Source organism: Gopherus flavomarginatus, chromosome 9 (assembly GCF_025201925.1).
Source record: "Gopherus flavomarginatus isolate rGopFla2 chromosome 9, rGopFla2.mat.asm, whole genome shotgun sequence".
NCBI classification, from domain to species: domain Eukaryota; kingdom Metazoa; phylum Chordata; order Testudines; family Testudinidae; genus Gopherus; species Gopherus flavomarginatus.
In genome coordinates this window covers 63,230,849-63,245,016 of record NC_066625.1, presented here as the reverse complement: position 1 = coordinate 63,245,016, position 14,168 = coordinate 63,230,849, and the positions used below count along the sequence as shown (strand labels likewise).

General features: G+C 43.0%; 1 protein-coding gene across 7 annotated transcripts in view; it reads left to right on the top strand.

Annotated features, from left to right (window-relative positions):
* TJP1 (tight junction protein 1) overlaps nt 1–14,168 on the top strand; it is a 319,386-nt gene that overhangs the window by 149,693 nt on the left and 155,525 nt on the right. The window contains exon 1 of one of the 7 annotated variants that reach the window (XM_050967888.1): nt 2,560–3,178. The exons of 5 other annotated variants lie outside the window; for them this stretch is intronic. In XM_050967888.1, coding sequence (XP_050823845.1) covers nt 3,146–3,178 — 33 coding nt within the window. In that variant the 5' untranslated portion in view covers nt 2,560–3,145. Of the gene's footprint in view, nt 1–2,559; nt 3,179–3,473; nt 3,722–14,168 lie in introns of those variants that run through there. One more of the 7 variants, XM_050967890.1, reaches the window with a different exon arrangement.

Below are 14,168 nucleotides of genomic sequence, written 5' to 3'. Positions count from 1 at the left end.
AATTATTTGACCAAAGAGTTTTCAAACTCTTTGGAAAAGAAAGGACATTCCTCAGGAAATGTTTTTATTGTTACAGCTTTTTAAAGCATAATGTTCTCACAGTGTTTGGTAATGGAAAGTTAAAAAGCACTCTAGCTGATTTAAAAGTAACAATTAAAATTCTCTTTGTCATTTTACTTAAAAAGGGGCTAAGCCACAAATTTAGATATAAATCCTTTGGCCCACATCTAGCCAGCTGGAAGAGGGAGAGGCTGTAGGAAACCAAAGGCAGTGAGAAAATGCAAAGGTTCTTCTCAAGGAAATAATATTTTGAAATGGCAGGATCAGTTTCCCTTCACTCTGGAAAATGTAATAACATTTAAAATAAAAAAGCTTATGTAAAAAATTCTGCATCACTGGTGCTTATAGGGAATCCTGTGCTAGCATGACTTAGCATTGGGGCAGGTTATGTTCTATTAAAACACCACTAAGTGCACCCTAGACCCAACAGATACTGACAGAAACAGACACTGTATAAAGAAATATTTAGATAGCTAGCACCAGTCTTGTTAAAAAAAATCCCAGTCCTATGACCAATCAGGACAAAACAGGTTATCTCCACCCCAGAATGGCAGGAATACACAAATCAACTCTTATCCATACCCAATCTCTCAAACTCCTGCATGTCCTAGAGAATCACACTTCCTAGATCTCTTGATGAATACAGTAAAATATGCTTGTATGCATTTGTAATATTTTGGCATCCAGTTTTCTATAAAACAATAAATAAGACTGACTACATCTTCCTGTTTGTTCTGTCTCTCTTTGCTTGATAGTTTCTTTTGTTTACCTGCCTCTCTTTCCCCCCAGTGTTTTTCAGCATCTGAATTCATGACAGTATTTTTTCTTTTTCTTTCCCATTCCGTTCTCTTCTTTTATCTTAGCTATCCACCTCATCTATCTCTCTCTGTCCCTCCCCAGAACTCCCTTCTTGCTCTCTGCTCACTTTAACTCTATGAGTCCCTCTTTCTCCCACCCTATTCCCCTTTGTCACTCTTTATTCTGTGTTTCCAGCTGATTCTTTTCATCTCCCTGAATCTCAGGGGTTGTCTTCCGTTCTTTGGGGTCACTCTCCCCTTGCTAAGTTTCTTCCCCTGCTCTTCCGCACTTTGGAGTTTTCCCGTTCTTTCCTGTTGTGATTACACCCTTTCCTTCCTGCCTCTCTCTGTGTGTACTTGTAGACAATGTAAATTGAATATGTGGTTATAAAACATGACCTTTCTTCTTAACCAGAGTGTAAATGTATCAAAAGAAATATAAAGCAAAGCTCAAAGTTATTTCAAGTAATTAATAAAACCATAAGTGTAGGTTTGTACTTCCGTCCTTGTGCAATGCTGTTCTAAAGTCAGCAGATCTTGCCAGTGAATCATTCCTTGTCTCCAACACAGGGGAAGTTTGAGGAAAAAAGAAAAAAAGAGCATTTGTACACCCCAGTAATCTCCAACTGCCAGAAGAGCCCCAGAGGGTGACTAGCAGCCACTATAGTGTAGAACAGCCTTGTAGCTACCTTAATCTATGCTAGGAAGTGGGCTGGCACAGAGTTTGCCCCAGTATCAGGGAAGGCTACAATGGTCTCCCTCATCAGAACTATGCCCAGTGCTACTTGAGCATAGCTGAGAATCTGTCTCTCCACGTTGAATTCTGACTGTTGACTCCTAAATTTGTATAAATTATTTATTGGAATTTTTTTTCAAAAGAAAATGCATTTCAGTGCAGTGCCCATAAAGTTTGGTAAACGTAAAAGAGAGATTAAAAGAATTATTAAATATTTTGCCTTATTTAAGCTTTCAGGGACATTATTTAAGGTTGGAGAGATTGTTTAAGTGGTCAGGAGTTTCCGATTCCATTTGAAGCTGTCCATGAGAAAGTACAATAGAAAAAAATATTGTGAACAGATTCTCTACTCTCTTGAACCTCTGTAGTCATCTATACCTAGCCAAATGGGTTCAAAGTTCATGTAAAATGCTGCCATTCTGATTTGGAAGTGCTTTAAAACCATTTTGCACTCGCTTTCCCCAGGGAAATTACATTGCTAGACAAGGCTCTGTGTAATATCTTTGCATCTCTCTAGTCTTTGAAAAGTAAAATAAACACCATAGTAAAAATCAGATCAGACCACAAATTACAGAAAATGGAAATAATACAAAGCAACAGTGATTGTTTTTGAACTAAGCCTGGATAAATATTTTTTCCTTCCCAGCTCTTACAGCAAGTTTAGTGGGGTGGGATGCCGAATAACAGACCTATTAACCTGGTCTGTTTTGAACTCCCCAGAATGTTTCCATAACTCCTGTGCAGCTGACTCCACCCCTAAGGGCAGGGGGTGAGCCTCTTCCTTTGTGCTAGGTTGGCCCTGTTTTATTCTCTCTATAATGAACTCCATCCCAGGCCTGCTCTGTTCCATGCATTTCAAACCATCCCCCTAACCCCTGATAGGCTTGTGTGGTCTAACTAGGGAACTCTTTGCCCCAGTCACCAGTGTCTGCAGTCCAAACCAAAGCGTGGAAAGAATGGGGAGAGGAGGAGAACTGCGAGCTGCTGTCAGCAAGACTCTTGCCCAGAGATAAGCAGGGAAAGGGGGTGCTCATTGTCAGGGCTTTGGGTTTTTCACTCCTGTGCGGTGCCATGTGGCCTGGGGGGAGGGAGATCTGGGGGAGAGTGACTGAGAAGCAAGCTCCCCCCTCCAGGCAGGCCAGAGAATGGGCAGTCCCAGCAGTCAGACATGTCAGTGGTTGCTTGGAGAGAAAGGCATGTAGCTGCTGCTGGGAGAAGGGGAAAGGGAGCGGACCTGCTATTGTAGGGGCAAACAGTGGGGAACGGCATTAGCTCCCCCCCCCCCGCCCCGAGCCGGCGGCCCGGTGCACAGCAGCGCTCCTGGCCAGTGTAGCGCCAGCCTCCCCCCCCGGAGGAGGCATATCGAGGAGCTGGACTTTTATCAAACTTGTATCCGCTCTCCCCTCCCTCCTCCTCCTCTCCTCCCCCCCTCCCTGGGCGATGTTTATTTGGGCAGCTGTGTGAGACGCAGGAGGAGGTGGGGAATTTCTCTCTCCCTGGCTGGAGCGGTTAGAGAGAGACACACGCTACTCTGGGGAAAGAAGGAAACAAAATGTCTGCCAGAGCTGCGGCTGCTTCCCCTAAGGTAAGAGACTCGTCCCAGCACCCGCAGGCCAGGGGAGCAGCACGCCCCCCCCCCCGTTTGGCCGTGCATGGGCTCCAAAGCCAGCTCCGCTCCTCGGGGCGTGAGGAGCCCCCCGGGTCAGTTGCTGTCCGTTGGCCGCTGCCTGCCTGTGTGTGTCACGCTCCCCCAGCCTCTCGTGGGGGGCTGGTGTCCCCTCCGGTGCGGCGGGCGGGGGTGTCCAGCGTTCAGCCCGTTGCACCCTGGGAGGGGGGGTTGAGCTGCTTGCTGCTGGCAGTTTGTGCCCCGGGAGAGCCGCAGGTAGCACGGGGCCCCTCGTCCCCCGCCCCCGTTCGGCGCTGCTGACTGGGAGGATTGGCGCCGGCCTCTCGCGGCTTCTCCCACGGGCCGCCACCTGTTGGGTGCGTGGCTGGCGTTGAGAGAGAGCGCAGAGGAGGGGGTGGGGGGTTCCCCTTTGTTTTGTGATGGTGCCGGTTTGAGCCCTTCAGAGCCGGGAGGGCAACCGAAGCTGCCTTTGCAAACGGCTCGGTGGGATCGTTAACTCAGGTGAGGGTCCGCCCAGCTCCCCCCCGTTGTTTTATTGCCCGGGCTGTTTGCCGAGTTTTCTTTTTAGATGCTACGCTTGTGGTTGGTTTAAAAAGAAAAAAAGTTGATGCAAATGTTGGGGCGTAGGGGAAAGCGGGGTCCGAAGCCCCTGGGGAGGCCGGGCAGATGTGCTTTGAGCAGGGTGGGGAGTGGAAATGTGTCCGAGGCGTGGGGTGTTTGTTTTGTGTTTGGGCCGTCTTTGTGCTTAGAAAGGAGATGTCCTTGTGGGAGGGACACGAGACGTGAAGGAAAAAAAGATGTAGCTAGATTAAAGCCCTGTAATACTGGATGTTTCGGGCGCAGCCTTTGAATCAGCTGGGGAAGTTGCTGCTGACTTTGGGTGTTGCTAGCCCTTGAGAAACTTCTCCACGTGATCTGTAGGTGTTTAAGGTGCAGGTGCATGTTGCGGGGTGTGTACTCTGACCTCTCTCAGCAATGCCGCTGCTATGTGTAATCGCTTCACTTCCCCAGGGGGAAAGGTGGAGTTACGAACATTCAACAGGTTATTTCTTCCTACGTGTGAAATGAAAGGTTTGATTTGAAAGTGCTTCAGTGTCTAAAAGCAAACTAATTTTAGCTATAAATGATCCTAGGCTGGGACCATAGACGCATTAGAACAAGTTCCCTGATGTGTTGGCGAATATTTGCTCGGTTTGAAATGTTTGCTCTCAAGTGAAACTATGCAGTTTCGATCTGATGTCATTTGTTGTGTACACATGCACCTAGTAGTGCTCCTCTTCAGGATGAGGTACTAATGTGGTAAGGTTTGCCCTTTGCTATGTAAGATCTGAGCATTAGAAGTCCCTATTACTCGGTGTCCTCATCAGGTTCCCTTCGTTTAGCCCTATGACCTCACTCCCGATCCTATTTTTTCATTAGTTGTCCCCTGTAATTACTTGGTGTCCCAGACCTGTTGGTCCTCCCCTTAGGCTGGGGGGAAGTCCTTTAGAAGTGGGCGGGCTTCGCCCGCCCACCGCTGCTGGATGCCAATAGGACTTGATTGTAAATCATAGTTAACCAGACTAATTTGCATACATTAGGATTTCTTAATTTTATTGACCAGTTAAGTTTTATTCAAAATGCCCAAATGTGACTTGTTCACATACAAGTTATATCAACATTTTTATTTTAAAATTACATTTCAGACTTAAGTGCGGTAACTCAAAATGCATTTAAAGAGATTTAAAAAAAATATGTACACTAATGTAGCTCTACACTGTAAGTGCTTCATATGTGTTTGGGTTTTAGTAATCCTTTTTAAAAATGTTTTGTTAAAACTTCCAAATTAATTGAGACATAATTAATTCTTGAATAAGAAAAAAATTATAGTGCACCTTAGATTTCTGTATCAGATCCATTTATGTACTGGATAACAAACATATCCAGTAAAAATTAATAGAACAGTTGCTACCTTGCAAGTGTGCTAGACAATTAGTATTTTGCTAAGACAAATTGGTTGAAACATTTAGTAATTTTGGTGCAAGTTTGTGTGTGGACCTACACTATCGGTTCTCTCTACATACTGTAGCAGCAGTTAACTGAAACAACTTCCAGGCCTTGGTTCTATACCAAATTGATGATGGGCACATGTGCGCATGTGTATGAATGGCATGCACAAATGGATTTAAACAAAAAAGATATATTTATTGCTTTTTCCTCTGGGTCAACAATTCAAGAACATTTATTTTCAAATTTGTTAAGGGTAAGCTATAAAAAATAGCTCTCAAAAGGACACATTCAAGAAATCTTGTATAATTTTAACTTTACCTTTATTTTTTTTATCACATAAGTTGTGGCTTTCTAATGGTGCGAGAATGAATATTTTACAACTAACTTGAATTTCTGTTAATACTCATCGTATGATGGTATTCCTGCTTAAGTGATTAGCCCCCAGACTGATCTTTGTGTAGTGACCTATGCCCCATGCCACTTCTCTAATCCGTAGTTGGAGACATAAGGAAGACAAATTTAGCTTTAAGTATTTCAGAAGTGTTTGATTTCTGGAGGACTAATGCCTTTCATATTCCAGTTTCAAGTTTAGTCTTTTATCAGCAGTAAAGAAGGGATACTTAATTTCTCACATTTGGACCCGAGTGTAGTAAGAATAACGGCTGTAATTTTTCCAAGTTTTTGTAAGCGGTTAGAAAAGCTTTGTTTAGCACATTCTATCTAACCTGTTGAATTTTTTTCTGCGTATCTCAATATTTGGCGTACTGACTAATACTTCCTTTAAAAAAAATTAAAAGTTTTGACTACGTATATAATGCCTTAGGTAGCGTACTTCTAGGAGTTTTGATTATTGTTCATTTTATGTTAGTTTGCCCTGTGTTGGCTGGTCCTTTGTTAAATTGCTCAGATTTGGTTCTCTAATTCTTCTTTTTTGCATTAAGTTAAGAACATACATTCTGATAATTTCACTGTTTAAGAGTTGAAATACGTGCTCAGCCTATTAGTATACTGTAGATTTTCTCTAATTTTCCTTGCCATTTTCTCCATTACAGTCTAATCTTATGGTGAATTTGATTGCAAAATGTAGGTAGCCTAATTTCTTCTGATATGCTTTTGTCACTTAATACTAATAGGAGCTGAGGTAATGGTGATGAGATGTTGAGCTTTTTATCTTTAGGTTGCAAGTTCAAATCCAGGCCAAGCTGGTAGTGAACAAAAATTCTGATAGCTGTTATTTGGCTTATGAGAAATACTTTTTGATATCCATTCAGTGCTTATTGAGTGAGTGTACTCATTATGAAAACAACCAACACTACTGGCATTAAATAGTCTCTTCTGTGGCTGCCACTAAAGTTATGATGCTGTGTTGCCTTTGATATACCTTTGTGGTGGTTTTTAAATAGAGGACTTTCAAGCTGATATCTTTCATCACTGCTAACTTCATATGTGATGCATTTCTTCCTTCCCCCCGCTCCCAAGCTTCACAAAAAAGAGTATTTTCCAAGAACAAATTGAGGAGAACAAGCCCCTGTGTGTAAAAACACAGGGCGGTAACTGAGTCTACTGTAATAATTTGGTTTCCAGTCTGTTTTACTTTCTCCCCTTTAAGCCCATATTTAATATCCTTCCCTCTCCACCCACAAAAAAAAAGCTGCTTAAAATAGAATTAGTGCTGTGTTTAACAAAACTTGCAATAATCGTTACCCTTTTCAGATGATCCTGAGGAATCTGAGCTGCACACTTTCCAGTTTCTCTGCCTGAGGGGATGACATTGCACTCACTGTAAATATAGGTCACCGTTCCATTCCAAAACCTGAACCTTTCAAACACCCATATATTTGTTTCCTCTTGGAAACTTGCATGCAAGCTTTTAAAGGGTACTATCAACTTACGATAGATGCTTGTATGAAGTTTTTTACTTAATATTGTTACAAATAACACCAGATATTAATAAATGAAATTGAAAGACGAGGTGGGGAGCAGGAATTTCTGTAGGCTTTTTCCATTTTACTTGTGTATTTGAGAGAGCACTTCCTGTAATGTCAGAACAATCTTCTGTTGTTTGTCTGTAAGGTTCTTTACATATTGCAACAAAGGAGAGAGATGGGTAGAAAATAGATTTGTAAAATCACAAAAATTGTCAGGGACTTGGGAATGTCTGTAGTACCCAATCCTATTTTAATCTCCTTTTGACTATAAAGAAAAACAGATTTCACATTTGATGATGTCCTTTTAACTTGCATTGAAAAAGTAACAAAAAAGTTTTCAACCTTTTAAGTTGAAGTAACAAACCTTTGGGTAAGTTACCTTTAAAGTCCTCTTTAAAAACCTCAGATCTCCAACTGTTTATCTATCTAGTAATACTTTTGGCAACTGTAGTGTTCTGATAAAAGTTCAGCTGCATTTTCAGTAACAATTGTGCTGTGAGGCAAAATTATTCAAAGGCACAACAAAGAGCCATAAGTCATGTGTTTGGAAGTGATCCACATCTGTACATTGTTGTCAGAGAGTGTACACTGCAGTGTGTTTCCTGTTCAATATGCAGGAAAAAGATTATGGTAGTACTAACAAAGTCTGAAAACTATGGCTGTGACTAAGTTGGGTTTACTTTTATAGAAGGAAAATAAACTCACTAAGGTATTTGTTCTAATTGCTGATTGGGACATCTTTGTGTCAGGAAAGCTGCTGCATAAAAATACAAGTAATCTCACTTGCAAAAATGTTCTTCAGACAAATATTGTACTGGAAGAGTGTGAGAGCGCGTCAATTCTGTTAGCTCTATTTGTATATTATGATGAACATCAAATGTTGCTTGTACAAATCTTAAAGGTGATATCTTGAAATCTTATCGGATCAGACAGATGAAATACCAAGTTTTTGTAAGGTTGAATATATGTCCATTTTGATACTGAAAATGTATTATTGTACCCCAAGTGTTATGGTATGTGGCTATGACCAAAAAAAAAAAAAAAAAAAGGCAAGCAAGCTGTATTGGGAAAACACTTTTTTTACTGTGAAGTGTATGACATACATTGTGGTTTTATTTATTTAGAATTATAAAATGAAGGTAACAAATACCTATCCCAATTTCAGGGCACTCCTTCCAAAGTTCAATTCATCAAAATAACCAGAGGCTCTCAGATGCAACTGCTTATGTCAACCTCTTGTGGTTCTTATAAATCACAGTTCTGGGAACAAACATATAAATACATTAATCCCTTCCACACCTCATCATCTTCTCAAGAGCCCAAGAAAATAGCTAAGCTCGGTAGTGTATCCAGAATGGTAACAAACCTGGGATCTAGTGGGTTACGAACATAATATGGAGGACAGTAAAACCATATGCACCGTTACACGCTGCTCTCCATAGTTGTCCTACCTTGGTTTTGCTGGCACAGTGTTAGGTTTTAAGTGTCCATCTAGGGCTATATATGGGCAATCATGCTTACTTATAAGTTTTTAGAAAATATTGAACATTTGTGTAATTTACACAGCCAACTGCCCCAAGATTGATTAAAGTGTTACCTGTTTGTGTCCCTTTCAGGTTTTTCCTTCAGTCGTGATAATTATGAATTCATTTTTGTTGCCATCTGTACTACACCCTCTCTAATCATTTTTTTTTTTCAGGGATAGTAACATTAGTAATGACTTCTTCAGTGGATATGCTCTCCATTGGTTACACAATATGTCAGTTTTGATAAAGAAGAAGTCATGAGGGTGTTTTTTATAAATTTCGGGATTCCAGAACCAGGGATTGGCAACCTTTGGCACATGGCCCAACAGGGAAAACCCCTGGCAGGCCGGACCGCTTGGTGTACCTGACGCATCTGCAGGTTTGGCCGATCGTGGCTCCCATTGGCTGCGGTTTGCTGTTCTGGGCCAATGGGGGCTGCGGGAAGCAGCACAGGCCAAGGGATGGGCTAGCCGCCCTTCCTGCAGTCCCCATTGGCCTGGAATGGTGAACTGTGGCCAGTGAGAGCCACGGTCAGCCAAACCTGTGGACGCGTCAGGTAAACCAACCAGCCCAGCCTGCCAGGGGCTTTCCCTGACCGGCCGCGTGCCTGAGGTTGCCGATCCCTGCCATAGAGCATATTTGAACTCCATGTCTAAAAGAGAAATTTTTAAATTCAGCCGTTCTTTTTTTTCTATAATAGCTTACACTGCAATGCTATTTTAGGGACAGATTCTATAAGCGCTATTGCCCATAGCATTTGGTAGTGTGAGTATACCTATTATACATAGGATTCTTAGGTCCAGCTTGGCACAGCTTCTGCAAAGATGAGGGAAATGGTGCCTTTACGTGCTCTAAGTTGTTGTTCCCTGAGGGACTGTTATGAGCGCTGACCCTTGGAGAACAACAGTGTCATGGCCACACACCCCACCATGCCCTCATCACAACTATAGTTTAGGGGGTTACATAGGGCCAGCAGTATCAGCTCTGTGTTTCATGCCAGGGGAATCCTCTGCTAACTGCTTAAGCCAGCATTATGGTGAACTGTCTATTCTACTTCTGCTCTAGCCCCTTTATATACTTGGGCTGAGGAATTGGCCCAGTGTCTGTGGGACTGGGAACACAGTCGGCAAATTCGTAAGTCAACGGAGTATTCAGCAATGATTTTTTAAGAGTGCTTTCCAGACTCCATGCATTATGGTCTATTTAATCCTTCAAAGCCTCGAACAAATCATAGGTATTAGAAATGTAAATATTAATTTTTAATGTTATATTAGTATTTATTTTTCCAAATCTATTTGATAATCGTTAACAGAATTCTCTGATTACCAACTAATCCATTATAAATAGATGTATTGTCCTGAGTGGGATTGTATCAACTCCAACAAAACAGCAGTAGGGAGCATTGCATTGGAGACTTCAATATTCTTCTGAGAAATGTTCAGTTACACTGTTATCCCTTTTGGCCTAAATGGTTAGCCAGAATTCACAGTTAGTTCTGTTAGGAAAAAGTAATGATGGAGTCAGGTATTTCTTTTATGCAGTCCTGTTTATGTATATCCTTTCTTTTGTACATAGGGTTATGTTTCCCTGAACACAGTAGGCATCAAACAGCTGGAGACAGTTTCTTTATTACAGTCTCAAACCTCTTTAAAGCCAGCATTCTAGCTTTTTTTTCCCCCCTAAGTGTCATGCTATAAGTATTTCTCTGACAGTCTCTGAAGGTATGTCTGCACAAAAGCTAGACACTCAGGGCTGGCCTGTGAAAGCTGGCTTGTTTTTTTGTGGGGCTTGAGCTGCAGGGCTGTTTCATTGCTGTCTAGACTTCCAGGCTTGGGCTTCAGACCCTATGAGGTGGGAGGATTCCAGAGCTCAGGCTCCAGCCTGAGCCTGGAAGTCTACACAGCAATGGAACAGTGCAAGCCTGAGTCATCTAGTTGCTGTGTAGATGTACAACTTTGTGCTTCTGTAGTGTTTTTGCTGCTTTTTGAGCTCGTTCCCCTTAGTCTATGGTTACACTACACTCTGCACCAATCCAGCTGTGCTGCTGTAGCACAGCTAGTGCAAGATGCTTTAACAGGAGAGAGCTTGACTTTATTACTCCAGCCCCTGTAAATGGCAGTAGTTATGTCAGCTCGAGAAACTCTCTTGCTGACATAGCGCTGTCCGCATTGGCACTTTGGTGTAACTTACGTTGCTCAGGGGGTGGCTTAGTCACAGCTTTGAACGATATAATTTATACTGATTTAAGATATAGTGTGTACATAGTCCTCAGACTTCATGGCACATTCATTGACCAGGTTTGCATGCAGTTTAGTGTGGTGGTTTTCCTGTCACTAAACAAACGAACATTTAATTGTTGGCTCATTTCACCTAACTGGAAGGAGGTAGTCCTGCTCAATAGCTTCAGGGACATAGTGTGATTGATTAGCATACCAATATTTAAAACTTAGGGCTGGTCTACACTATGGTAGGGATCGATGTTCTGAGATTAATCCACCTATAAAGACCCGCCAAATTGACTGCAGATCACTCTCCAGTCAATCCCTGTACTCTACCCCCAAAGGGAAGAGTAAGGTAAGTTGATGGGAGATTTTCTCCTGTTGACGTACCTTAGGTTGAGTAACCACAGTGGGTCAATTCCAGCTACGTTATTCACGTAGCTGGAGTTGCGTAGCGTAGGTCGACTTACCGCCGTAGTGTTGACACAGGTCTAGTTTCACTTTCGAGGTATGATGAGAGTCAAGAAATGTCCAGTAGTGAAATCGCAAGAAAATATGCTGAATATTCAATGAGGCTATAATGTGAAAGAAAACTTCCTGTGTTTCTGGAATTTTTTGTTTTGCTGTTATGATTTGTGGTATATCTAGTGAGAAGGTATGACTAGACTAGATATGTATTTTGATCATTAAACACACTTCTGAGATGCATGAGATGTGTTGAAGAAACTCTGTCTCTAGCCTCCACATCACAAAGCATGATAAAATTGAACCTGAGCTGCCTAAAAAGTATAATGTTGCACATAAAAGCTGGTTGCTTAAATAACAAATTATGTGTGTTGTCAGATATTTTTTTTCCTATTTCTAAAATTGGAAGCTCACTCCATCTCCTAAGCTTATTTGATGTCCTCTTCTTGTCCTTCAGGACGTTGAGTTGCTTGAACCCAATTTACTCCTGAGGGAATTCTGTGGGACTGCACGCCTGCAGAAAACGCCGTGCCCCTGCAGAATTCCTGTGCTTCCCTGCAGAAAATGGCAGAGAAGCAAAGGGAAGCCATGTGGGGGCGAGAGGGATGACCAGGGGTACTGTTCTTGGGGGTGGGGGGGATGATTGCCCCTCATTCAGAGGTGAGGCATGGGGGGGCATATGGGGTTACGTGCCATGTCTCCCCACCCTCATTTCTGCAAGTGCAGAGCTGCCCAGCTGAATCAGGAGGCTGCATCTTAGTTCTGCAGCTGGATGACACCTCCTGGGTCCTAGTGCCAGTCATGCGCCCCTTCTGTGTGCTGAGAACCTCCCTGTTTTCAGTGCAACAGTGAGTGCCTAAGGGGCAATGGGGGAAAATGAGGGAAGGTGGGGTTGAGGGGGTGGAGGGAAGAGTCAGTGTGGAAGGAAGGCAGGTGGAATAGGGCATGGGGAGGGGAATGGAGAGAGGGAAGAGGGATGGAGCAGTCAAGGAGGGGGATGAGATGGGGAAGAAAAGGGGATGGGGGACTCGGGGGAGGAAGTGGGAGCCCAACATGCAGTGCCCCCTCGTCAGCAACTGGGGCTCCTCCATTAAGCATGTCCAGCGAACTTGACAAGCCGTACCCCCCCACCAGTGAGCCCCATCTCACCACACTTAGACCCCCCTGCTGAGCCACAACCAACTTCACCCAACCAGAGTCCCATTTTCCCTGCATCTGGATCCCCACAATGAGCTCCTGTCCATCCAGATCTCGCAGTGAGCCGCCTGTACCCAGATTGCCCCACGCAGAAACCTCCACACTAAGCCCCTCCACACTTGGATCCTGCTGGCCAAGCCTGCCCACCTCCACCTGTTGCACCTGGTGCAGAGGGGCTGGGCCCCCTGGTGTTTCTGGGGTGGGCACAGCTCTTGCACTGTATCAGAGCCAGATGCAGCCTCACTGTCTAATTCCTGTACCAGGCAAGATGGGGGCTTCAGGGTGATCTCCCACTTTAGTGCTGCTAGTGGCCTGTGCTCCCTGCTGCCAAGCTGGACCCACATTTATTTATTGACAAAATTTGCAGATTTGTGCAGAAATTTAAAATATACTGTGTGCAGAATTTTAAATTTTTTTGGTGCAGAATTCCCTCAGGAGTACCAATTTTATGTGGTGCTGTTAAGGTTCCAGTAACTGTGTCCTCATTAAGAGTATGGAAGCGAAAGTGCTTGATAGCTTCTATCATCACTCAGTGATGCATAGAACTGCATTCGTGGTCTCCTTCTCTCCCACCCATTTTCCTTTGTTACCACCTGATATGGACCTTTTTGAGGGAACAGGATGCATTTTGGTGCTGCCAGTAAGACCACTGCTGTAGTTTCTAATCAAGTGATCCCCTTCCTAGGGAAGCGTGAAAAGTGTAATCTCTGGGTCAGAAGTGCCTGGGGTATAGCAGTGTTGCTCTTGTGTCCAGCTCCTTGCACTTGTGTATGCCACAAGAAGTGGCAATATGGAATACAGCTATTGTAAAAAAGTGTGACAAGACACTGCTTTAAAACTTTATTGAAGAATACCTTCAGCCCATACTTCAATCTGAACACTAGAAAGAGTGTACGTAAGAATGACCATACTGGATCAGACCAAAGGTCCATCTAGCCCAGTGTCCTGTCTTCCGATAGTGGCCAATGCCAGGTCCCCCAGAGGGAATGAACAGAACAAGTAATCATCAAATGATCCATTCCCTGCTGCTCATTCCCAACCTCTGGCAAACAGAGGCTAGGGACACCATCCCTGCCCATCCTGGCTAACAGCCATTGATGGAACTATCCTCCATGAATTTATCTAGTTCTTTTTTTAACCCTGTTATGGTCTTGGCCTTCACAACATCCTCTGGAAAAGAGTTCCATAGGTTGACTGTGTTGTATGAAAAAAATACTTCCTTTTGTTTGTTTTAAACCTGCTGCCTGTTAATTTCATTTGGTGACCCCTAGTTCGTGTGTTATGAGAAGAAGTAGATAACCCTTCCTTATTTACTTTCTCCACATCAGTCATGATTTTATAGATCTCAATCATATTTCCCCCTTTCTCGTCTCTTTTCCAAGCTGAAAAGTCCCAGTCTTATTAATCTCTACTCATATAGAAGCTGTTCTATACCTCTAATTGTTTTTTATGCCATTTTTGTAAACCCATCACATAAAAACAAATAGGTTCTTGTAAACCCTCTCCCCTTTCACCTCTCCATTATGTTCACTTTTAGTATTTTCTATTTCCAAGTGTTAAATAGTTGAAAGCTTGGTCTTTATATTCCAGCCTTGAAATTGATATAGCCAAATTTCAATGGCAC